This window comes from Pan troglodytes, chromosome 3 (genome assembly GCF_028858775.2).
Source record: "Pan troglodytes isolate AG18354 chromosome 3, NHGRI_mPanTro3-v2.0_pri, whole genome shotgun sequence".
Classification (NCBI taxonomy): Eukaryota; Metazoa; Chordata; class Mammalia; order Primates; family Hominidae; genus Pan; species Pan troglodytes.
Genome location: NC_072401.2, coordinates 82,659,140 through 82,686,261, shown reverse-complemented (window position 1 = coordinate 82,686,261; position 27,122 = coordinate 82,659,140). Strand labels below are relative to the sequence as shown.

General features: G+C 37.1%; 1 protein-coding gene across 32 annotated transcripts in view; it reads right to left on the bottom strand.

The window, feature by feature from the left end:
• The window catches only part of FRYL (FRY like transcription coactivator), a 280,599-nt gene that overhangs the window by 48,973 nt on the left and 204,504 nt on the right, over positions 1-27,122 (bottom strand). For all 32 annotated transcript variants that reach the window (XR_010156313.1, XR_010156314.1, XR_008547561.2 and 29 more), the window contains 16 exons: positions 26,194-26,251; positions 23,835-23,926; positions 20,252-20,424; positions 18,537-18,697; positions 17,939-18,049; positions 16,954-17,108; positions 15,893-15,992; positions 14,468-14,636; positions 10,480-10,739; positions 10,005-10,145; positions 6,252-6,420; positions 4,532-4,616; positions 3,628-3,740; positions 2,509-2,659; positions 1,726-1,829; positions 621-806 (listed from right to left, as the gene is read on the bottom strand). Coding sequence is in view for 29 of the 32 variants with exons in the window: in XM_063808895.1 (XP_063664965.1) it covers positions 621-806; positions 1,726-1,829; positions 2,509-2,659; positions 3,628-3,740; positions 4,532-4,616; positions 6,252-6,420; positions 10,005-10,145; positions 10,480-10,739; positions 14,468-14,636; positions 15,893-15,992; positions 16,954-17,108; positions 17,939-18,049; positions 18,537-18,697; positions 20,252-20,424; positions 23,835-23,926; positions 26,194-26,251 (2,228 nt within the window). In the remaining 3 variants the exon portion in view is untranslated. The remainder of the gene's footprint in view (positions 1-620; positions 807-1,725; positions 1,830-2,508; positions 2,660-3,627; positions 3,741-4,531; positions 4,617-6,251; positions 6,421-10,004; positions 10,146-10,479; positions 10,740-14,467; positions 14,637-15,892; positions 15,993-16,953; positions 17,109-17,938; positions 18,050-18,536; positions 18,698-20,251; positions 20,425-23,834; positions 23,927-26,193; positions 26,252-27,122) is intronic.

Here is a 27,122-nt window from a genome sequence, read left to right as displayed (position 1 = left end):
ACTGTATGATTAGAAAAAAAAAAAAGGTAATTTTATTGCAATTTTGAAAAAAAAGTTTCTAGATCACTTGTTATTAGCCTGACGGTACTGATGAATGAAAGAAATGTTAGTTATAGGATATAAGAAAATATACCTTAAAAGTAAAAAACAAAAATTAACATTGACAGTGCAATAAACCATATTAAGTCTCATTAACTTGGACTTCACTACTTCAAAATGTATGTTTTTAATGCAGTAAATATAATCACGAGAATAACAAAATTTTAAATGCCTTACTTTATCAGTTTTCAGATCCTGCAAATAAGAGGAATCTAATACAAGCTCAACATCTTTTTCGTAATTCGTCCTCAATAAATTAAGCAGTTTCATTATGTCTTCAACTTACATATTCCTAAGTTAAATCTCGATAAAGATCGTTCGAGGTAATGCAGACTCAAATATTTTAAATTTAATCCCTTCTTTTACTAGCAAATAATTTAAATGGTACTTAAAATAATACAACTACATTTTTAAAATGTTCTCTAGTATTTCAACTTTTATTCAGTTGACTTTCTCTAATGCAGGATTCCAAATTAATAAAGTATAATTCTACTTTCAAATTGTACATTTAAAGCAAATACCTGTGAAATTATAATCTAAGTGTGCAACTTGTTTGACTGTAAGCACCCTGGGCTCATTAAACTCCTTGTTCCTGAGAAGGACAGAAGCAACAGTTCGGATGTTACTATTGGGTCCCATTACTATTAATAAGTGCAGAAGCAGGCGTTTACAATGTTCGTACACCTCAGGGTGGCAGTGGTCAAACCCTAAAAAGGATAGTAGAGAAACATTATCAATAAAGAGAAATAATGAGTATTCTTACTACCAAACTCACATTTTGAAGAAAAGGAGAAATTATATGAAAGATTTCATGGAAGGTGACATATTATATGGTTTTTTATTGCCCTAGAGTTCTTACATACTTTTACAATAGCCTACTGTCTTATAGTACTAGGGAGACTCAAGGTAAGTTAAATGTGTTTCATGTCTAAAATTTAGTGATCTCTTAAAAATTATTTCTGTTACATAACATAAAAAAATTCTGGAAATGAATTTTTTTTTTTAAAGGCAGGGTTTTTTGTGTGCTTAGCACATAACAGAAAGTACATGATTAACTGAAGGAATGATGTAATACACCAACAGTAAGTGTGCCCATCAGGAAAACTTATAAGGAGATGGCTATCTGGACTTGCTTCAGGAAGCCAATCCTATAAGCATCAAATGTATTATAGATATGGTAGATCCCACATGTTTGCTACAGAAGGCACGATGGAGTTTCAGGTATAATAATGAGGCTATCCAACAACCCAGTTCTTTTGGGAAATACTTAGAACCTGTCTCAACTTTTCATTCACTCTGAAAGTTTCCAATCCCAGAGGTAAGTTAATTTGACTCTTGCCACAGCCACAGAATTTTTCCTTGGTATAGTATATGTGTGTTTGTGTGTGGGCAGGCGAGGCCATAAGATAGGAATAGGAATGGGGGTAATAGACATGTTTGTTTGTGGTTAGAAGAGGGGCCAGACATAACTCCCCAAGAGACCAGAGGAATCATAGTGAAAAGTGTCATGGAAATAACATAAAAATAACAGGAAACAGAAACACATAAAAACTGTCATAAAACCATACTGCTTTTAAATTATCATAAAAATATAAGATGAAAGAATTAGAACCAAATATTTATTACCTATAAAAATTGCATGAAGAAGAAGATGGAGGTAGCTTCCCCATTCCACCTTCACACTATGATCAATGATGAGATCAGTCAAAAGGATCACTGCTATGTTACACCTATGACAAATAAGAGTTTCATTAACGTTTTACTAGATCTCAGTAAACCTAGAGAGAATTTGGTACAAAATTACTTGAAGACTTTAATATCACATTTCATGGAAAAATACAACTTATCAAGGAAAAAGGAGGAAAAACAAATACAGCTGAAGAAAACGTTAACCATTAAGTTAAAGAGATGGAACAGAACATAAGGGCTAAGGGCTCCTTGAACTCAGGAGCCACATTTTCTTCATCTTTCAACCTTGAGACTTAGCACACTGCTTGCCACAGTAGGTGTTCAATACATGTTTGGTGCATTAATACATTTTGAAAGAACGCAGTAATTGCTCTATTGTGATTTTGCTAAGTAGAATTCAATTTAACTCGATGCAAAATAATAGTGCCTACCATAGGAAAGTCATATTTTTCAGATGTAGTAACTGGGTCCCAGAAAGGTCAAGTAACTATGCCAGACACCCAGAAAAGCAGCAGCAGAATTAGATTTAATAATATTAATTTTATAAAGTTAGAATTCTGAGTTTTTTAGATTTCTTAGAATCTAAACACATTGATCTGTGTTGCAGTATCTCCATAAAGAAGATTGCTTTTATTCTGTGTTGTCAGATAGCACAAAGAAAGCCGACAGTGTTCAGCAGCAACTTGGTGCATATGTAAAAGGAATGACGCTGTAGTCCACCTGTGAAGAGGTAATCCAGGTGATGACGTTTCAGGCACGTAATCCACCAGTGGTGACCAGCAGCCTCCAGCTGGTGGGAAGGGCAGTGGCTCTCCTTGGTTATGCTCCATCACTTTCAGTCGCCAATTAGAATAAAGTGGCATTGAATCACCTATCAAGATAAAATGATCTCATTTTCTACACCATCTAATTTCTGCCAATATAAGCAAACTCTAGTAAGATCCCAACTATTTATATAGTATTGGAAAGTGATAAAAAAAATTTCCCACTATTTCAACATGTTTGCTAGGAAAATCTAGGCACAAATATTATCAAATTAAGCAAACCAGGGAGAGGGAGAGAGAGAAAGAGATTAATTTAGGTTCCACCCTGTACGTCAAAGCAAAACTATATTAGCACTTCATCATGATTCCATCAATGATGTCCAAGCCAGGAGATCACATTATTGGTGAAGCTGCCTTGTAACAAAGGGCCTTCTGGTAAGTTATTCAGTTCTAAATATCCTGAGATAGGGCCAACACAGCTCCATCTTGAAAGGAACTCTGCTCTACCACAGTGGGGCTGCGGGGTGCAATAAAAAATGTCAGGAAATGTGAATTCTGTGTGACGTGGGTAAGTCACTTAACCTCTCTGGACCTCAGTTCCATCATGTGCAAAATGAGGAGATTGGACCAGATCATCTTCAGTGTCCCTTCCCAGTCTGAAAGCCTGTGCTTCTATGATACCCTACCTTAACGTTATAGTGAAACTTGGGTAGATTATTCACTTTGCAATTGCCAAGGGAGAATCTTTTAAGGAAAAAGTGAATCCATGCGGAAGGAGCAATCCTGCTAAAAAAAATCAGCCTGTTTCCAGTATTTGTTCTATGATGCTTCCTGAGAACCAGTTCTTATGTTCCTTGTGATTTATCTATAGGAAACCACTGCTTTAAAAAAAATTTCACCCAATTACATTTCTTCTTAAAATCAAGATGTTTCAGATTATGTTGGAACACCACTAGTGGCAGTTAAATACGCTTTTTAAAAACAATTTACTGAAAATATATATTTATTAACATTAATGTAATTAACAATACACCTCACCCTTATAGTTATATTAAAAACATTTGGAATTTATTACTTTTTTCTTCTTCATAAGATCCTCCAGAGCTGCTACTGTATCGGGATTCTAGTCTGTGATGTTGCCGATTCAAATGACTGTTTAGTCCACTGTAAATGTCCAGGTGCACATAGCTATGGGAATGATCACTGAAGTTAGTCACAGTTCACGGTGCAATGGTATTTATACTTTATGTTTCACTTTCTCTGTTTAAAAAAGGAGGACAGATGCCATGGTTCAAGCCTGTAATCCCAGCACTTTGGGAGGCCAAGGCAGGAGGATCATGAGGTCAGGAGATCGAGACCATCCTGGCCAACATGGTGAAACCCCGTGTCTACTAAAATACCAAAAATTAGCCGAGCATGGTGACGTGTGCCTGTAGTCCCAGCTACTCCGGAGGCTGAGGCAGGAGAATTGCTTGAACCTGGGAGGCAGAGGTTGAGCTGAGATTGCACCACTGCACTCCAGTCTGGCAACAGAGCAAGACTCCATCTCAATTAAAAAAAAAAAAAAGGACACAGTACACAAAATACTAACAAAAGTTTACTATGACGTACATTAATTTCCACCTTATAATCCAAAAGCTTAAACTTTTAATCAATTATTTCGACCTAAAATAATATTCTGGCATACAAAACAGGTGGAGTAAATACCATTTATATAGGTCTAAAACTTTAAGCAATACAAAAAGTGACTTACCATATACCACCTATTTATACATTAGAGCATATAAAAAAATCTAGCAGGCTAGCATCTTTAATGTTGAAACTCTCAATGTGGAAAGTTTCCAGCATGGAAATATATTTTTTTCACTCGAATTTTAACACAGCAACATCCACATTTCAATGCAGAAAATATCATTTATTCTGATGACAACCAGTATCTGTCAAACTGAAAGGCTAATACAGAACAGAGAAGTACTTACCTCTCTTCAATATTCTCTTTAATGGGCTTATTATCAGGATTGCCATCTGTGGGAGCTACCATTGTATTGCTACTGGAAGTAGTTCCTGTAATCAAAGACAAAGCAGTACTCGTGAATCTACAAACCTGGAATAACCCAATAAGAACAAAAGATCTCAAATTATAAGATATCAAAACTTAACTAAAATGAGAGCAAAGTCATTTAAAAAAAGGAATGTACTCATAATGACCAAAAGGGAAAGGACATAAGACAAACAAATTTTTGCATGCTAGAATACAAACGGACAGTAAGTAATTAAGTGTTAAGAAGGCTGAATCCAAAGGTAGTGGTGGGTGAAAACCAAGAAGCTTCCATGTTTATATTGCTGAATTTCCAAAAGGCTCAGGGATGAGTAGCATCAAGAACCTCTGGAAACAGGGGTTGAAGGTGGTGCGAAAAAATAGGAAACCTGGCTGAAAGTCAATCTATTTTAGAAGTAACTGGTTCCCCAAATCTACTTTCTTGCCTCTTGCAGCTGGGTGGCTGTCTTTCCCCACTTCTAGAAGTCTTTTCTGATGAGAGTAAATCAGAAGATTCCTGAACTAGGGCACGCCATGTACTCCTGAAAGAGGAGGCACCTTACAAAGAACGGGGGCATTAAATGAAAATGCACATGCTAAAATTTGAGACTGCACCCCCCCCAAACATCCTTCTTACCCCACTGGGCTTCCAGAAAGTTTGAAGCCTGTGTATATGTGTGTGTATAAATATAAACAGTCCAAAGGGGCGTGTGTGTGTGTGTGTGTTCACAGACACACCCTCTGCAGGCAAATGACTAGAAAGAGTTTTCTCTAGGGAATCTGATAAATCTAGGAGAAAAGACCTACAGACGTTGGCATCACTGAAATCATGGTACAACAAAGCACACAGACAACAAGTTCCATATATACTTATAGAACTTATATTTTTTTAATATTCTACTCTTTATGAAAAGACAGATCTAGAATTGGTAGGCTTTTGAGAAAAGTTTTATCAACACAAAACAGCAATGTAGAGAAAATGAGGACTTCTGCTGGGAGAAAACTTTATAACTGTATTGGATACGAAACAACAGTCCAACTATGAAACATGAATAGGATGCTACTTTAAAAAATTATAATTAAATGAAACTTTAGAATTAAAAACATTCTAGCCGATATGAAAAATTCAATAGAAGCATTATTAGACATCTCCTGGAAAATAAAACAAAAGGACTAAGTGATGAAAATGGATGGTAAAAAATAAATTATAAAGAGATAATTTAAAATATTTCTAGTTTTACAGATAATGTTATTAGCATGCTGAAAACATTTAAAGTAAACTGAGTAACAAAGAGTTTAACAGAAATTTCATCTACAATAGCCTTTTTACTATTTTGAATTTCATAGGATGTTCTTCTATTAGGAACATAGTTTCTTCATACTCAAAATATTACAATAATTTTAATATATGCACATACATATAGGTGTGTATATATATATATATACATTTAAAGACACAATAAACTCTTGTTTAACAATTATGTTAAGCTTCTCTTTCAATACTGAGGAAGATTTGTTTTTTTCTTTTAATAAATTTTATTGTATATATCTGAGATTCATAACATGTTATGGGACATAGAGACCCTAAAATGGTTACCATAGTGAAGCAGATGAAGATGTCTATCATCTCACACAGCAATCGGTTTTAACAAATTTCTCACCTGAGGTGACAGAAGGGATTTTATAGCTGGAAGTGATGCGATAATACGGGGGATTATCCATGTGAGTGACCCCTGAACTGACAGGATCGGTCAGCTGAAGCTCACTCACCAGCTCTTCTAGCAACTGCATTGTTTTATCTCTACCTAAATATACAATGACCTTCTTCACCTGTCACAAAAGAAATCGTTCAGAAAAGAAAAAGCAAAGTTTTTATCTCATTAATTTCTCCTGAGACAAACTTTATCAGAGTAAGTTCAACTTTAAGTGGTAGATGAATAAACACAATCTAAATCAAAATTAGCACTGATCAACAATAAGACATTAATCAGCTTTATCAATACTGTCCTCCCTCTAACTCTCAGCATTAGATCTAATTAGGATGAACTGAGTATGTTTAGTGGTTTAGTGGTTTCCACTTTATGCACTTTCTTTACTTTAAAAAAAAAACAAAAAAATACTTTTCTGTAAAAATTTCTCTTTTAATGGAAACACAGGTAATAACATCCTAAGATTTTCCTCTGATTTTTAGTTAGCCAGCCTCCAAACCCAGGGTTTATCTTTTATTCCGCCTTCCCCATTCCCTATAGTCAACCAGAGTAGTCATTAAGAGCAAAGAACTAGAACTAAATTAGAACTCCAACTACATTGCCTGGTTTGGAATGTGGATATACCACTTACTAACTCTATCATTGGAAAGTTGCTCTCAGTTTTCTCATCTGCAAAATGGGGGTAGTAATAGCACCTACTTCATATAGCTATTAGGAAGATTAAATGAGTTAAGGTTTATAATGCACTTTAAAAATGGCTAGTAACACAGTATAAGTAGAAAAACTTTTCAGTAGTATATACATATGTTTTAGTAATGTATACTACTGAAATAACTTCATAACTGATCAGCCTATCTCTTTTTCTCCCTATTTTAATCCTTACTACTCAAAATGTGATCCTAGCAAGACAGGCATCATCATCTGGAGTTTGCTAGAAATAGAGACTCTCAGGCCCACCCCACCTCCAGAATCAGAATGATTCGTATTTTTACAGACATATGAAAAGCCCTGCTTTATATGACCCCTGGATGAATCTTAAAACATGATTTATTATATCCCAACCAAATTCTTTCTTTTTTTTTTTTGAGACGGAGTCTCGCTCTGTCGCCCAGGCTAGAGTGCAGTGGCACCATCGTGGCTCACTGCCACCTCTGCCTCCCCGGTTCAAGCAATTCCCCCTGCCTCAGCCTCCGAGTAGCTGGGATTACAGGTGTCTGCCGCCACACCCAGATAATTTTCGTAGTTTTAGTAGAGATGGGGTTTCATCATGTTGGCCAGGCTGGTCTCGAACTCCTGACCTCAGGTGATCCTCCTGCCTTGGCCTCCCAAAGTGCTGGGATTACAGGCGTGAGCCACAGCACCAGGCCAAAACTCTTATCATGGTTACCCAGTGATAACCTTCTAGGTATGGCTCTTTACTCCATCCAATAGGCACTACTTGCTAATTCTCTCTATTTTCAGGTTCGATCTCCTCTGAGCATGCTGTGTGCATTCCTGCCTTTGTGGGTTCCTTCCGCCTGACTGTGGATCTCCGAGTTGACACTCCCAACCCTAATCCTATCAAGTCTTCAAGCCCCATCCCCCACCTTAACTCTACTCCTTTCTCCATGAAGCTTATACTGACTTCACAATCAGATCTGGGTTGGAATTCTAGATCTATTAAGTGACAAGAGTGAGAACTTGAGGAAATTACCGTTCTCTCTGCCCTGTTTTTTCCTCTGTAAAACTGCAGTGATCTCACCAAACTCATAGATTCTGAGATTTAAATAATGTGGATGAAGTGCTTTTACCATGCCTATAATAAGCACCCATAATAAGTGCTTAAAAAATAATAACCAATAAATTATTATTGACATTTAAAAATGGCTCCTTTTAAATTCCTGGAAAATGGCTATTCCCCAAATTTTCATTTGGCCTCTTAAAAGTATAATCCCATGCTTTTTCTAGTTCTGACTCTAACTCCCCCATTCGTTCATCCAATTAATGGGCACCTTCTATGTGCCAGGCACTACACTAAATGGAAATTTAGCAGTGAATCAAATAGACAAAAACTACCATTCTTAAGGAGCCTACAATCTACTGGTTGATGCAAAATTAATGAGGTAAATAGGTAAAACATATCATGTGTTTGGTGATGATTAAGTGCCAGAAAGATCAATGAAGAAGGGAAAGGAAATGGAGTGTGTGTGTGGAGGTGGTGCATTTGCAGTTTTAGACAGGATGGGCAGCAGAAGTCCCAGTGGGCACTGCCACCTGAAGGAGGACCTGAAAGAGGTGAGGAGTGAGTAACGTGGCTAACTGGGGAAGAGAAGGCAAGTGAGTGTGAGGGCCCCGAGGAGGGAATGCCTGGTGAGAGAGCTGGAAGCAAAGGGGGCCAGCGCAGCTGAAGGGTGGGAGCACCAGACAGAATATAGGAGACACAGTCAGAGAGGTAACGTGCGGTAACGTTGTCTTGTACCATACACCTACAGTTCTCTAAGCACTTCTCAAAGGCACTATGCCTGTGGTACACCTTGGCAATGATGCTTTCAGTGACCAAGTGAACTTGGGGAATGCTGAGTAAAGCAAAGCTATCAAGTGGTTTGTTTAAAATAGAATCTGTAGAACTTTTATTTATTTATTTATTTTTATTTTATTTTTGAGACAGAGTCTCACTCTGCTGCCCAGGCTGAAGTGCAGTGGTGCAATCTTGGCTCACTGCAACCTCTGCCTCCTGGGCTCAAGCAATTCTCCTGCCTCAGCCTCCTGAGTAGCTGGGATTACAGGCATGCACCACCACACCCAGCTAATTTTTGGATTTTTAGTAGAGATGGTGTTTTACCATGTTGGCCAGGCTGGCCTCGGACTCCTGACCTCAGGTGATCCGCCTGCCTCGGCCTCCCAAAGTGCTGGGATTATAGGCATGAGCCACTGCGCCTGGCCTGTAAGAACTTTTAGATAACATTCTGTAGGACTAGTCTTCCGTGGACCACACTTTTGGGGGATGCTGCCACGGGATAGATATCTATATCTGCATCTACAAAGACATGTGAGCATGTGTATCCATTTAACCCTCAGGTTTCATAGTTTCATATCAAATGTGTCCTCTTGACTTGGGCAGATCTGGATGTTCCTTTCTCCCCTGGAAGGCAAAGATGTTATCTTCTTCGTTTCATATCTCTTACCATGCTTTCCCTTGCTTCCAGCAGCCTGAAGGACAATCCTACGTGCACTGAGCTCACACTCACCATCCTGTTCTCATATCTAAATGCCAGCTCTGCCTAGCAGAAACTAGAAACATCCCCAGTGTGTGGTTTCAGCTTCAATATCACTTTCTCTCAAGTGTCATCTTGAATCCTTCCAGACAGCTGTGGTTCCTAGGTTTTTTACTCTCAGAACTCTGCAATTTTTTTATAGCCTTTATCACACTATACTTTATTAGCTTACTGGTTTATTCATTAAATAAATCAGATGTAGCTTCAACAAATAAATTCTGTATTATCCATCAGATTGTAATGCCCAGAAGAGCACCTGGCCTGTCATAATGATAGATAACATTTGCTAACTGAATCAGTGAATAAATCCATGTGCTATTTCCTGACTGTCTTCATCCTGGCCCTTGCCTTGCCTTGCCTCTCCTGGGCAACTGCTGCCCATACTCTGACATCACAAGATACTAGTAAATATATACATATATTTTAAAATTAAACGAACTTGAATACATACGTAAGGCAAGAGGCTTGGTTCGCTATTCACCCCACAAATGCTGATCAAAAAGTGCAAAATTATTTTCAGGTTTTTGGGCCAGCCATCTGCAAGTGTGGTCCACACATTCTCCACCTCCGACCAGGCCAGTTCATCGCCATACTAGATGCAATATGCACAAAAGATACTTCAGTCATGACTGCCTATTATAAAAACCAAACTTGTCATACCATGAAATATTAAAAAATGTTTTGTACAGATAGCTTTAATCGTTTCCACACTTTACAGAAACAATAATTTCTTCCAACAAATCTAAACATAAATATCATTAATCATATATGGTTTTAGTAAAAAAAATTCATATCTAATGAGTCTTTTTTAAAGAAAGACATTTGTTTGGTTATCACAGGATTATGGAGCCTCTTCATCTGTTTCTAACCACATCTACTCACTCAATAATTCTGTGCAGCAATTATAAATACAAAACTCATTTTACCTTTGCTGTCATATACATCAGATTGTTCAAAACCATTGCAGTGGCTTGTGGAGATCCCCATCCTTCTCCTCGTAACCAGCGCCTACTAGTCACCATAAGTTCTCGGTCTTTTAAGGAATCATCTTCATCTTCATCATGTCGCCTTGCTGTGGGGAGAGGTTTTAAGTCCACCAGCTCGATGTTGTTCATCCATGGTAGCAGGTAGTGCAGCATCACCTGCCGCCCAGCAGGGTGAGCTGTCTGGATTCTCTGGCTTATCTCTGAAAGTGAAAACAAGTCAAAGATAACTGATGTAATTTCAGCTTCCTCTGACCCGTAATTAATTCCAACAGATTTCAGAAGCCAGATTTTACTCATTACACTTAACAATTATGAGTATTGTTTTTCCTTTTAGCAAATTTCACCTCAACGACATCATAAAATTAACAGCTAACATAAATCACATACATTTTATACAAAATATTTTTGGCAGTTAAAATAAATGTTTGTGCACTGTTGGTGGCATTGTAAAATGGTGCATACTTTCTGGGAAACAGTATGATGGTTCCTCAAAAAAATAAAAATAGAACTATCATATGATCCAGCAACCCCACTTCTGAGTATACATTGAAAAAAATTGAAAGCAGAAACTCAAACAAATATTTGTACATCCATGTTCATTAACAGCACAATTCACAATAGCCAAGAGGTAGGTGGAAGCAACCTAAATGTCCATTGACAGATGAATGAATAAACCAAATGTATATACATATAGTGGAATATTATGCACCCTTAAAAAAGGGAAAACAGGAAAGAAATCCTGTCATATGCCACAACGGGGCTGAAGCTTGATGACATTATGTTACCTGAAATAAGCCAGTCACAAACAAAAATACTGTATGATTCCACATATATGGAGTACCTAAAGTAGTCAAATCCATAGAAACACAAAGTAGAATTCTGATTACCAGAGCTTGGGGGCAGAGGGAAAAGCAGGATTGTTGTTTAGTGGGTATAGACTTTTCAGTTCTGCAGGATGAAAAAGTTCTAGAGGTCTATTTCACAACAATGTGAATACACTAAACAATTCTGGAACTTAACTGCATACTTGAAAATGATTAAGATGGCAAATTTTATGCTTTTTTATCACAATGAACAAAAACATGTAATCAAAAGATAAAAGAACATCTTTATACACAGATTAATTTTAAATTGACCCATTAGGAACCTCACAAATTTTGGTTCTATATAGGGGAGATGCCTATGATGTGCCTGTTACTTTTACATTCAGATCCTTTAATGCTCATGACAAACCTGTGAGGTGGGCGGAGTCAGAGTAATTTGCTGAACAATTACCAAATGGCCAAGATTCAAACCGCAAGGACAATTCCAAAGCCTGTGAGCCTTTTATACGTTGTTTAATTTCCATAAATCACCATAAACAAAAATCTTCTTTCTCCTTTGCTCCTCTCTTTCCATGCTAGACCCTGTACTTACTTACTCATTAAGAGAAGTGTTTTAGAACTTGGCTCTGGAATTGCACAACCCTGGGTTTGAATCCCACAGATCTACCACATATAGATAGCCTGACCTAGGGCTAACCTATTAACCTCTGATCCTTGATTTCTTATTTGGTAAAAAGAAAGTAACAAAACTAGTTGCCTCATGAAGTTATTGTGCAAATCCAATATAATGCCAATGAAGTGCTCAGTCCTGGCATGCAATTATGCTCAACCTTAACCTTCTACAAAGATTCTATCAAGACATCAATTTTATTACCTCTGGTATAAAAGACATGGAGCTCAGAAAGTAGTTGAATGAAGAGATCCTGACTATGGAAGGAAGAGTCTGTCTGGGGGTATAGGGGTCACGGTGTGGTTTGACTTCCTGGAGGGAGATGAGATGATAGGAGGTGGGGGCCCGAGATGATACCCTAGTAACACTAACACTTAAGATATGGGGCTGGGTGCGGTGGCTCATGCCTGTAATCCTAGTATTTTGAGAGGCTGGGGTGGGAGGATCCCCTGGGCCAGGAGTTGGAGACCAGACTGGGTAACAGCCAGATCCTCTCTCTCCAAAAAAAAAAAAAAAAAAAAAAAAAAAGCCAGGTGCGGTGCCGCACACCTGTAGTCCCAGCTACTGGGGAGGTTGAGGGAAGACGATGGCTTTGTGGGGGAAGGGAGGGAGAGAGGAAGAGGGAAGGAGGGAGAGAGGAAGAGGGGGAGGGGGATAGGGGGTGGGGGAGAGGGAGAGAGAGAGACTCTGTCTCAAAAATAAAAAAAGAAAAAAAGGGACGGAAGGCAAGAATCTACCAAAAGAGACAGAAAAGGAATACTCAATGGCAGAAGAAAAAGCAGGAAATATTAAGTTTTTGGAAATTAAGCGAGGTCAGAGCTTAAAGAAATATAAGATGGCTAACACCAATTGCTGTGGAAAGTAGCAAACAGACTGAAGACTATTAGCCAGTGACTAGACTGAGCACTTGGAAGGTACCTGGTGAGGCTACAGAAAGGAAATTGATACTAGTGGAGTGTGAAGGCCATCTGTGAAGATCTAAGGCATGCAGGAGGACTGAGAATATGGAATAGTGAGTGTATATACTCGAGGCAAGGCACAGGGGTGAGGAAGGGGTTAGGAGCAGGTGTGAAGGAGGGAAAGGATGTGAGGAGCAAGAATGGGAAGGGCCTCAGAGCTGACAACATTTAGAGACCATTGCATTGAATCTGGAGAAAGAAAGGATCAGGGCCCTCAAATTTTAAAGTGGCAAAGTTTATGCTGATACCTGTATCTGTGCAGTAAAATTCTGAATGAATATTGTGTTTGTCTTGCCTTAGAAACAGTGAAAGTGAAAATGTAGGTTAGCTATGGAATTTGTCAGGTTGAGAGGCTGTTTTGGTTTAGAATGAACTACCTTAAGCAAAGGAGTTAAAATTAGTTGATGCTAAGGACAAGAGTGTCTGAAGAGAGAACTGAAGGAAGAATGACAAGGTGGTGGAGGTGTGGGCACGGTCGAAACCTGTACCAGCAGACATCCTAGGCGATGACATGACATTCTAAACAGTTACATGATCTCTTGAGACCCAGCTGGACTCCTCTACTTTCTGTGCAAAAGCCTCTAGCAGCAGCTCAGCAGCCACAAAATCTGTGTTCACGGTGGCCGCTATTTTGTGTTGATGATCACTCATATTCATCTTGGAAGGGCTGTCAGGGATGCGGGGGTTGGGAAAAAGGAAGAGACATTGCTACCAACTACCAGGGCAAACCAAACAGGTCAACTGCTTTCAAGAACTAAATGTTATGAGAATTTAAGTTGTTGTTATTGCTTTTTTCTCCCACTCAGGTCAATTAGGGATGGGAAATAAACTATTTCTATTGCTAAAATAGGTGCTGTGCAAAGATCCCAAGCCAGCTAAGTCCACTATCTCTTGAGCCCAAATGAAATAAAGGACCCACAGCAGAACTCTGCAATCTCCCAGATCCCAGTGTTGGAGCATGGCCAGTACTTACAATGGAACAAGATCTTGATGTAGGCGACAAGCAACATGTGGGAGACTAGAAAGAGTTTTGCTCGAGGCACTGTACCACCTGCTCCTATGGTTAGGGGTTTCGCTCACGGAAAACTGCCTATAACTTTATCCCTGCCTATTTTTATTATTAAACATATGCCAATACACAAAATACAATGTATTCAAGAAGTCCTATGTCTACTAAGAAATACTTTTAAGTCACATGTGAAAAGTCGTCCCTCTTGTATTTTTTTCTTTTTGATGGAATAGGGAGCGAAGGGAAGGTCAGGTATAAAACCCTATAAGGACGCCGTTGATAGAAAAACCTAAATATTGTGACTGATCAGAATTAAGAGTTCTTATTGAAGAAAAAAATATTTCCTATGTAAAGACATGTCTGGTTTTGATTTAACCTGTAATTTAATAAATTTATAATTTTCTAAAAATTGTTTCTGAAGAAATGATTGACAAATAGAAACTACTAACCAGTTCATTGATCATACCTGAGAATATGGCGAGAGTTAGCTCAGGATACGCCCTTGCTAGTTCCTCGGACAACTGATAATATGAAACAGAATAGAGATGTGGTAGAGGAGACAGCTGGCTGAGTACTCCATCTGTTCTCTGAACCTCCAATTTGTGAGCATAGCGAAACATCTTCGGTTCCAGAATCTATAGGAATGTGATTCCATCAACTTAGGTTAAGATTTTATGGGTTCTCTAAAGTTTAACTATAATTTTATAATTTTTAAAAAAACTCTTCTCCCCAGCTGAGTGGAGTGGCTTATGCCTGTAATCTCAATACTTTGGAAGGCAGAGGTGGGAGGATCACTTGAGGCCAGGAGTTCGAGACTAGCCTGGCCAACATAGCAGGACCTCATCTCTACAAAAAAATTAAAAAATTAGCCAGATGTGGTGGTGTGTGCCTGTGGTCCCAGCTACTCAGGAGGCTGAGGGTGGAGGATCACTTGAGCTCAGGAGGTAGAGGCTGCAGTGAGCCATGACTGTGCCACTGTACTCTAGCCTGGGTGACAGAGTGACACCCTATCTCAAAAACAAAATGAAACAAAACAAACAAAAACTCTTTCTCACTAAAAGAATTTACATTCCTCGTATTTAATGCCAATGATCCAGGTTAGTAACACAGTCTGAAAATAACTCCAGCAACTTAATATACGATTACTTGAAAAAGATTTACCACTTTTCTTGCACAAAAATATGGTAGTACAATATATGCATAAGTGAAAAAAAAAAAAACCCTTCAAGGAGGACCTTTCGACATTACACTATTTAAAGAGCTGTACTGCTGAACTTTCCTCTTAATTAACAAAGGCATTAGGGTATATAATTCCTAAGATGGATCTACTGGCATCAGAACCACTTCAGAGCCTTTGGAAAAAGCATCTACTTGAATCCTATTCTTAGCCCTTGGTTAAGATGGAAGAATCTTGCCCTATTATGAATTAGTTAACTATTGTATACTAACAATATATCCGTGTTTGGTAAGTTAACTTTCTAAGTTATTTCTCCTCAACCTAATAAAGAAAATTTACATGAGAATATGATAAAAAGAGCTAATTATTTTTCACATGGCTCTCCAAAAAAATTTGGACACACATTGTTCTCATCTGCTGAACAGAAATACTTACATGGACACATATTTATAAGTACCTTCATACACATACACACACATTATCATAAATAATCCTTCTACAATACACTTAGGAATAGTTTGCATGACTTATAAATTTAAATATCTATATTATCTTTGTCTTATACTTCTAATAATAATTAGGCTTTGATACCATAACTTCTTTACTATAAATAAAGCTAAATACTATTATCAGTATGCTTTAATAGCAAGACTAAATTATTGGGCTTCATTAAATCCTGAGTAAAAAAATATTTAAATTCACATGTTTACAAACCTGTAAAAGTTGCATAGCAACTTCATAGATACTTCTAGAAGAATCAGCTGCTTTAAACAGTATCAGATTTAGAAGCATCACTGTGTCACATTGATAATCCCTAGGAATAAATTTTACATATTAAGTAAATAACAATGTTTAGAGGCTTTTGCACCATTTAATAAATACGATACGCAAAGGGCAAGGCTTATAGGCATCTATCTTCTAAGCCTATGAGGAGACTTGGTTTTTTCAAGGCAATAGGTACAACAACAGATGCATGGTGATAATTGTCCTTATTTTGGTTAAATTCCATTAGAGCACACGTGTTCAACCTTTTGGCTTCCCTGGGCCATATCAGAAGAATTGTCTTGTGTCACACATAAAATACACTAAAAACAGCTGATGAACTAAAAAAAAAAAAAAAATTCATGCATAATTTTTGTAATATCCACCACCACAGATAAGCAAAAAGGTCCTCACATTCAAAGGGTTAGACACGGCTGCATTTGAGCTTAAGAAAAGAAAATACAGTCAACCCTCTGTGGATCAAAAATATGAGGGAAAGGCCAAGCGCGGCAGGTCATGCCTGAAATCCCAGCACTTTGGGAAGCCAAAGTGAGAGGCCAGGAGTTCAAGACCATCCTGGGCAACATACGAGTGAGACCTCGTCGCTACAAAGAATTTAAAAATTAGCCAGGCATGGTAGTGGGAGCCTACAGTCCTGGCTACTCGGGAGGTTGAGGTGGGAGGATCACTTGAGCCTAGGAGTTTGAGGTTACAGTGAACTATGATCATGCCACTGCACTCTAGCCTGGGTGACAGCGAGACCATGTCTAAAAAAAAAAAAAAAAAAGGAGTATACGGGAGGATTTGCATAGAGTAAATACAAATACTACAGCATTTTATATAGAAGGCTAGAGCATCCATGGATTTTGGGATCTGAGAGGGGTCCTGGAACCAATCCCCCACAGATACTGAAGGACAACTAAACTGGTGTCTTCCTATTTTTGAATTCAAAAGAAAAACTTTTCTTTAAGAAAACAGAACAAAATGAAACAAAAAACCTGTATCTAAAGTACCTGTTCTGGAAAACATTAGCAATGGCTTTAAAGCAGCCGGCCGCCACCCTCCTGGAGCCCGTGTAGCAGCGGTCCACAGCCCAGTACATCAGGTTGCTCTGATCAGGGTTCAGCTCCAGTAACAACGTAACTGCTTCACAGCCCAGCTGGTGAACCTAGGTAAAGGTTGCGAAATTGCCCGAGAGAGAACGTTATATATTTTTTGTCTATTTCCCTATAGTTCTTACTAAAGTAATATAGTGCATATATTCATTGTAATTAATAGAAAAATTCCATCTCCTTTTGTTCACCTCCCTCTCATTTCATTCAGCCAGCAGAAAAAACCACACAGATGAATTGAATTTGGCCTCTCGCTTTTTACGCGAGCCTCTCTAGTATGATTTTGTCTTCCAACAGAGCCCTGAAGGCAGTTAATGAATATGAATAGTGATTAGGTGCTTTCAGAAAAATGAGTCATTAACCTCTCCAATTATTTTTATCAAGCTTTATTCTTGTTTTTGATAATCCAACAGAAAAACTGTTCTGAGGGGGAAAAATGTAAGTCCTATTTTAAATTGTGAAGTCTGTATATGTACAATATGAGAGTAAGGAAGGCAGAGTGTGGAGGGCAAGGAGGAATGATTAAATGGAAAGTGGTTAAAAAACCGAAATGAAACATAGCAAATAACATATTTTTCCCATGCAGCTCAATATGTTCTATGCTGGTATTTTATTTATTGACTTAGAACCCTGTTGAGAGACACATACCACTGTATTAATCCTATAATATAAAAAGGGAAATGAAAATTATTCAAATTAGTGATACATAAGAATTGGAACGTTTTTACATTATGGGATCCTATTTAACTTTATATAATATGCTTTGTGCATATGATCCTAACCTATCTTATTTTTTAAAAAGACTTGTTTTTAGTGCAACATACATTAACTGCAAATAATACAATGACAACTTATTATGAACCTTTAAGGAAATTGTCATAATTACCTTTTTGTCCAGAGAATCCAAAATGTTATCCAACCATTTGTACAAATAGCCATCTGATGAAAGTCCTACATTATCTGCAACAGGGCCACAACATAGTACAGCAGACATAGCCTTCAAATAATAATATTAGAATTACATTTAACAAATTTAAGAGGTTAAATGTTGGTTGCTTAATGAGAAGAGGCAAAATACTTATCTAGTCACAATACTTTAATCTTTTTCTTTACAAATTATTTTTTAAAACTGAGAAATTTATTATGAGTAAGTAAATATGATACCAAATTAGACATGGAGTTTGAACAGTACTGGAAGGGAAGATAAAAAGACCAAGAAAAAGTAATTAAGTAAGGGAAAAAAAGGCATTTCTTTCAAGTAATCCTAAGTTCTTTAAGATAATGGTGATCAAATTTGAGTAGATTCTGGAACTGTTTTTCATTGTATTTTATGTATTTAAATATAACTTATGGTATAAGTTTTGAATACGGCAGAAAAACATTTTAATACTCTCAGATCCTCTTTTTAATACTAGTGACTGAGAGACTTAAAAATATTTAACTCTGCTCTTAAGAAAAAAGAAATCAGGTTTCTAAGTAAATACCTTTAACGCACAGTATTGATGTCTATTAATTTGCATATTTCTATCACTGTATCTGTCCAAGGGCGTAAACATGATGCTAAAAGGACCTGCCCAGTGACTGAACAGCATAAATAGACTGTGACGAAGGCTCTGTTGAGGAAAAATACTTCTTCTCTGGTGCACTGTGAATAAAAAAAGATAGAAAACATTTATTTCCATTTCTTTTTGCTTTAACTTTTATACCAACATGTTATTGAATGTGTAATAGTGTAAAAAAGAAAGCAGAAGTTTTCATTTTAAACTATCAAAAACCTCCGCGGTAGCAGGGATCATTTATATATATGCAAATCACAGAAACAAAGTTGCAGTCTGTGTCACCCTGTCCCAGCATTACATGACATAGAGCATCTCTGCAAGCAGAAATTCCATGGCAGGCTCAATGGCACATGAAGGCTGGCACAGAGGTGGGGCCAGGAGTCCATTTCTCCCTGGGCTATCACTGGCTATATGGTAAGATTGGCCAAGATTTTAACACAGACACACCTCTGTATCTTGGTTCACTGGTAAGTAAGGGCTTTGGACGAGATACGTGTTTTCAAACTTTCTATTTTTTTTTTCAGCAGGAAAGCTGCCTTTTCCTGCTAAAGGAAGCTTACATGTAATCTCAGTATATAAAACAGATAAAAGGGCAGTTCAGGCCTAGTGTCCAAACACATTCTGCTGCTTTCTGCGGATGGCATCAGAGAACCTCAGGGCTTTGAGAAACACCAAAGTTTGAAAACCACTGGTTTAAATGATCTCCAAGGATTTTTTTCCCCCATTTTGAAATTCTACTATATAATTTCTCTACATCTATCCTTCTTGAAGAAACTCAGCAGTATCACAATAAACCAACGTGGAAGTTGTAAAAAAGTGTTTAGTAATAGACTAAACCACATCTTTATACTAGTGAGCTTCAGATCAGAAAATTTCGAAAAAAATATGCTCTTTTCCTTTGACAGTGTCATTTTCCTTTCAAAGATGAAAACAAGGCTCCTACAGTTGAAATTGACATATGTAATTAAGTGCTTAATGACCCTGTTATAAAATATAACCCATGTTCTTTAGGCATCCACTGTCTGTATATACTATTCAAAATAACAATGTGACTTTAATTTTTCAAAGAGAAAAAGAAACATTTATAGTGTATGCCAAAGGCTAGTCACATTACTTCTTACAGTTGTAAATAATTTAACTTCTAAAAATGTAATTGTGTATATTAATCTTCCTAGTATCTAAACCAGTATCTGTCGATATAGAACCTACTCAATAATTGGAACATATCTGGTAAATCAGTAACATGGTATCCTTGTTACATTTTGTATTTATGGCCTATACTCTTTTCCCATTATTCAAAAGTATCTTCTTAATTTTATTCTCAATTATCATGAGACACTGCACTCTGCTTATTGCATCTAAAACAAGGCTATCCTAAAGAGCTTATTCTATTGATTTCTCCAGGTTTTTGTGTCAGTATCCTGATTATTACTGAAATTCTATGCTGGGTTGCTTTTTTATTTCTAATCAGTGACAATAATTCAAAGGGAAAACAAACTCCAGCCATCCAGGTTATGCTGACATATTTTTCCAGTATGTTCATACGTTATTTATCAACTTAGATTATTAAACCTCAAGGAAAGAAAAAATATGACGGTTCCTTAATACTCAATAATGCTTTAAGAAACTGAAAATAATACCTGGAACATTCTGAATAATATTCGCCACTAAGGCACTAAAATGGCATCGTATATCCTTCAGTGTGTCAGAGTCTTTTTCATTTTCTGCTTCCAGTAGTTGTCTAGTTAAATCTACATACTCCAATAAAGTGTTGTTGAGAAAATGTGTTTCATTATCAAGGCCACCACTTGCACTGAAAATATTGAAGAAAACAAAAGATGAAGCAAATGGGACTTTATGATTTAAATAAAAAATTCTTAATACTCAAAATCAGAATAATACATGTTAATTTTGCATGCTCATGGCAGCACGCAACTTAATATATGAAAATTAAATGAATATGATTTTGCTTACTTTAATATGAAAATAGATGGTGCTTCTTAATCTAGGAACTGCTATTGCAATTTATATTATTCAACTCCATATCTAACTTAAATCAACTCAGTGCTAAATGTTGTTTCCTCTCTGTGAAACACACAGATTTCTAAATACAGAGACAGGAGGCATATGAAATGGGGAGGATCAGTTTAGAAAAGTAGAAAGAGGAAAGACTAGTTCTATTTATTCAGAGCTGCCATGTCTATTCATATTGTGCCTTCAGCATAATTAAATATCTATTAGTCACTTAGTAACATTCTGGGATAGGTATTATCAGGGATGCAAAAATCTAAGAGAATTCTTGTAAGAATAGGGTAGAGTACTGGGTTTCAAAACCTCTTTCTATACCTATGAAATTGCCTTTAAGAATATCTGCAATGCGCTGGGCATGGTGGCTCACACCTGTAATGCCAGCACTTTGGGAAGCCAAGGTGGGTGGATCACTGAGTCCAAGAGATTGACACCAGCCTGTGCAACATGGTGAAACCCCATCTCTACAAAAAATACAAAAATTTGCCGGGCATGGTGGTGCACGCCTGTAGTCCCAGCTACTCGGGAGGCTAAAGTGGGAGGATTGTTTGAGCCTGGGAGACCTGTGATCTAGTCACTGCATTCCTGCCTTGGTGACAGAGCAAGAGCCTGTCTCAAGGAAGAAAGATGTATCTGCAATGAGGTTTTCTTTGAGGCAAGGGATCTATGTCTGCGCCTGGCAACCACTGACTGACTGATAGGGGAGTATTTGGTTAGAGTCAGAAGTCCTGGATTCCTGTCTTGTTTCACCAATCATTAAGCATATATCCAGTATCTACTCCAGAGTGTTTTAGTAAGGATGTAAATGAACTGCTATATACGAAAAGGCCTAGTAAACAATAAGTGCTATATAAATGATTAGCTATTACATATGCATTTGTTTAGGTCAGCTTTTTCTTATTATGTTTGAAAATTACTTCTAATATATATTATTTTAAAGGTAATTTTTTTTTTTTACTAGTTATGAGTAACTTCGGAATAAATACCCTAAACCCATGAAAACAAGAGTTAGGAGTGGCAATGGTACTACAGTATATTAACTAGATCAGTCTACAACAATAAATATGTATTGAATGAATCAATGTATGACCTTTATTCCTTAAATAAGTGTTTTTCAAATTTTTTCCTTTATTCCTTAAATGAGTGTTTTTCAAGCTCTGGATCATGACCTACTAGTGGATAGGAAACTGATTTAGTGGACTACAACCTGTACCAGAATAAAATCTTCATTAATCTAACAAATATTCATTACCTTCTATGTGTCAGGCACATGAAATCCACTAGGTGACAAAACAAAAATTCTGAATGCCTGTCTTCTTGGCATTCAGAATTCATTTTTTTCCTTAGCCATGAAAATTTAAAAATCCAGAATAGCAATAACTTTCTATTAATAACTCTTTTAAAAATACTTCAAAACAAAATACACAACTGGGTTCAAAAATCATTATTGCTTAATAGTCATATAGTTTTTGGTAATTTTAAATACAGCAAAATTTTGCAGTCCCCAAAATAGAACCATTCAAAGATTCTTCTACTAATGCTACAATTAAAGCAACCAAAAAAGATTCAGATGTGTATCAGGTTGTTAATTTTTTGCAAGCCCACAGGTTTCAATTTTACTTTTCCTAACTTTAACTCTTATTTTTTGTGGAGGAAAGAAAAGAGAATAGTATTTCTTTCCTTTTTTTTTTTTTTTTTTTTTTTGAGACAGAGTTTCACTCTTCTCACCCAGGCTGAAGTGCAACGGCACTATCTTGGCTCACAGCAACCTCCACCTCCTGGGTTTGAGTGATTCTCCTGCCTCAGCCTCCCGAGTAGCTGAGACTACAGGCACGCATCACCATGCCCAGCTAATTTTCGTATTTTTGGTAGAGACGGGGTTTCGCCATGTTGGCCAGGATAGTCTGACCTCAGGTGATCCGCCCTCCTTGGCCTCCCAAAGTGCTGGGATTACAGGTGTGAGCCACTGCATCAGCCAATATTTCTTTTTTTTATTTGCTTTTTATTAAGAAAGAAAAGTAAATCAATGGTTTAAATACTCTGATTAAAAATCTATTTTGAAAGTATTTGTCAAAAGCATTCAATGCTACATATGAAAGGTGTTCGGTAAAATAAATAATTGGGAGAAATGCTAAAGGAATAATGCTGTGCAGTTATCATAGTTACTACACTTGTTGGATTAATAATACTTCTCTTTTTTCCTTTTTGTTTCAAGACAAAGTCTCGCTCTTTTCCCAGGCTGCAGTGCAGTGGCATGGTCAAGGCTCACTGTAACCTCAATGTCCTGGGCTCAGGTGATCCTTCCACCTCAGCCTTCCAGGTATCTGGGACTATTGGTGTCTGCCACTATTCCTGGCTGATTGTTTGCGTTTTTTATAGAGATGGGATTTTGCTATGTTGCCTAGGCTGGTCTCCAACCCCTGGGCTCAAGCGATCCACCCATCTCAGCCTCCCAAAATGCTGGGATTACAGGCGTGAGCCACTGCACCTGGTCCATTTTTTTTTCCTTAAGATATCTTTTCAGTGACCTTTTTGGATATGGTCACATCTATTATATTTCTCCTTCAACGGTCAGGTAACACCATTATCCTCCTAAGGAAATAGTTATTTTTCAACATTCAGCTGATGGAATTTTCCTCAAGGGGCTGGGCTTAGTGTGAAGATGCCTTTACTGCGGCAATATCTCCAGGTTTCATGGTTTTATCTGTGAATGGTGGAAAACAGTTATGAATTATATTTGTAGATTTCATAATTTTCCCTGGCAGGATAGATAGCAAGTTCATTTGAATAAATTTGTAAGCCTTACAATGTTTAGCCTGTGAATATATTATTTTTTCAAGCTCAGAAGAAAAACATCTTTAAAATGAGGTAAGAAAAAGGAAAATCTGTGAAGAAAAAGCTACCACTGTCCACTTGCCAAGATAACTAGGTTCCAACAAATATCAAAATCATAGGAACATTATATCCATTTTTTGCCAGAAGCAATCCAATTCTGGTAGTAGATTTTTCAATACATTTTTAGCTACTGGTCAGTGTATCGAATGCATATTTATTTGTTAAATAATTTTCACAGTGATACATACAGGTTTTCTTGTTGCAATGGTGCTTTTCTGTTTCTATACATTTCATGAGCGAAAAGAGATTACGTTCTCTAGGATCATTCCAAAGTTTTAACAATCTGAATCCAATACTGACCTGTGACTAATGACACCAGCATCTGCCAGCAGTTCAAATATTCGTACCAGTTGTACTCGTAAAATGTCTCGACGCCTGCGCCGTTTCATATTCTATTCCAAAGATACAAACACATTAATTAAAATCCTGCTGGTGTAACTTGGAAAGAATAATGTGACTGTCTCAGAGAGAGGTTCTGGGCTCATTGAAGTTATTTTGCTTGTACAGTGTAGACTGTGGGTACTCTGGTAGCTACTGCCTCAAAGAGGTATGAGTGAACAGTTTGAAATGAATGAGTCAAATAAGGTCACATGACATCTTACATGGTGACAACCCCTGTGTGTCAGGGGAAGTAAAATACTACATTTTTAGGTTATTTGCTAATCAGACAGTTTTGGAATTGAAGCAATTAGTAAACTGTTATCATGGAATTATAAGGAATCCCTAATACCCTCCCAAAAATATGACAGAAGTATAGGGAAAACAATCCTAAAAAGGACTTAAGATTTTGCTCATGCCACAGTTTTCTACACAACAATTAATTTTGGCAGAAAAAATATAAACAAATACAAGAAAAACTTCTTTACTCATTATGATATGAATAAATATGTTTGTATTACTAGGTCCAAAGAACTAGAATAATGCCCAGAATAATAGCTGTAACATTTCAACGTGATTCTGCTTCTAGCAGAAAGTCATGTAAGAGATATCAATCACCTATATCACCTTCTACTATAGCTCATTATTTCATTTGTGATGTAATTTTCATATTACAGAGCAAATTAAAACCATATTTACTAGTCTTTCACTTTCTTGTCCATGACCCAATTTTTCTGCCTTCCAGGTGCATGATAATTTACTAATGACTAATCAATTACATTTACTTTTCTCTTGGCTCTTTCTAAAGTTGACAGCAATTCATTTGAAACAGGATGATTTCTTATCAGTCTTTGAAGATTTCTGCAACTGGCTTTTGCAGTTTGGTTGGCCTGTTTTCATTTTGTCTTCACAGAAACAGTGTGAGTCTAAAGCTCTTCAACTATAACTCACATTCAAGGCACATCACTGCATGTGTTTAATAGCATTCCTTCTGAAATTCAGAAGAATAAATACTGCTATTTTGTTTTGTTTCAATCTCACATTTCTCTAACAAGTCATCCAGCACTGTAACCAAACTGATCATTCTGAAACAAAAATCAAATCAATGACAAAATAGGAATACTATCATGACCCTACAGTGCTGAATTAAAGGAGAGTGAGGAATTGCAGATGATGTTTCAAAGTCCCTAAACTGCAGGGATTATCACCATCTCCCTCTCCTGCTTAAATTCCTCAGGGCATCCCCAACATTAACAGCACTGATTCCCAAACAATGTTCTACAGCAGACTCATCTAAGATGCTTTACAAAAACAGACTTCTGGACCCTATTCCAGGGATTCTCATTCAATAGACCCAGGAGTCTAAAATTTTTAGCAAGCTCCTCAGGTAACTCTCAGATGCCACAGGCACAGGAACTACTGTTCTACTGGTTAAAGCTAAAGCTAGTAGTTTTTCATGAGATATTTCTCATCTTGCTATCCAGCCTAATATTCAATCACTTCCCCCATAATATAACTACACAGAAAAATTTGCAATTTCAAAATTCTTTGTAAAGTTTGCAAATGCTGTTCTTTGCCTAGAATACCTTTTTCCCTTGTTTGTCCACTGGGGAACGTGCTTCAAAATTCATCTGAAATATCAGCACTTCATCTATAATGCCTTCCTTACCCTGCAACCAGAGTCCCAGGCTTTCTTCTCTGTAGTTCTTAGAATCCCTTCTCTATGATTTTACTTGAGTGCATAATAAATTGTTAGAATTAAGGTTTTCATAACCATCTGTCCCACTGGACCTATAGTTTCTGAAAGTTGCTCAGAACCTGTAGATTTGGGAATCTAGGCTCAGTCTTGTGAAACTACAGCCCATGGGCCAAATCTGGCCCACTGCTACCTGTCGCTGCAAATTTTTTACTGTTTTACTGGCAAACAGCCACACTCCTTTTTTTATGTAGTTTACGAACGCTTTCATGCTACAAAGGCAGGGCTGAGTAGAGACAGTATGGCCTGTAAAGCCGAAAATATTTACCATCCGGTCCTTTGCAGAAAAAGTTTGCCAACTCCATTCTAGACCCTATTTTCTGCCCTCACTTAAGTTAAAGCAATTTTTCATCCGTTTTACATAATGGGTTTCTGCATAAGATCTTCTGGGGGGAGGGGAAGTGTCTGCATCTTAAAAAGAAGAATACACTAGATAGACTTCGTAATTTCTAACTTTTGATATAACATGTAAATATGGCAGAAAAATGAATGTTCACTAATACAAGGCTGCAGAACACAGCTCACCTCTGGCCTTCTTTCGAGTGCTTCTTTAATTATGGGATGTAATTCCTCTATTAGTTCCCTGGAAGAAAAATGGTACATATTCTATTAATAGCTACACAGATATAATCTGACACATGTAAATATGTAAAAACATGATGTAAACTGACAAGTGTTAATTCCAATCCTACTGTTTTAAACACAATGTCTATTTTTTTATTTGGTTTATAAAATAACACATTATATTATAGACTATTTGGAAACCAGAAAAAAAATAGTATAGGCCCCTTATTTTAATTTATAGAGGGAATACTATCAATATTTTTATTCAATCAGTTTGCAATCCACATACGTTTTACTTAGTTGAAACTGTTTTATATAAAATGGCATCCTTTTTTATTTTTTGAGATGGAGTTTCGCTCTTGTTGCCCAGGCTGGAGTGCAATGGCGTGATCTCGGCTCACTGCAACTTACGCCTCCCGGATTCAAGTGATTCTCCTGCCTCAGCCTCCTGAGTAGCTGGGATTACAGGCATGCACCACTATGCCTGGCTAATTTTTTGTATTTTTAGTAGAAACAGGGTTTCTCCATGTTGGTCAGGCTGGTCTCAAACTCCCGACCTCAGGCGATTTGCCCGCCTCAGCCTCCCAAAGTGTTGGGATTACAGGTGTGAGCCACCGCGCCTGGCCTATTTTTCTTTTCTTACACTAACATAGTTAATTTTATATGCCAATAATTAATTCATGATATTCGAACATAGGGTGGGGTACCATAATTTTCCTAGACATTTTCATTTATTAATGAATCATTTTATTTTATCTAATTTTCTCTTACTAAAAATATTGCCTTTGTGAACAACTTTGTACATTTTTCACTGTCTTCATTTCTATCCCCTTAGGATTAATTTTACAAATTAAATTAATGGGTCAAAGGGTATGAACTTTGTAAAAATG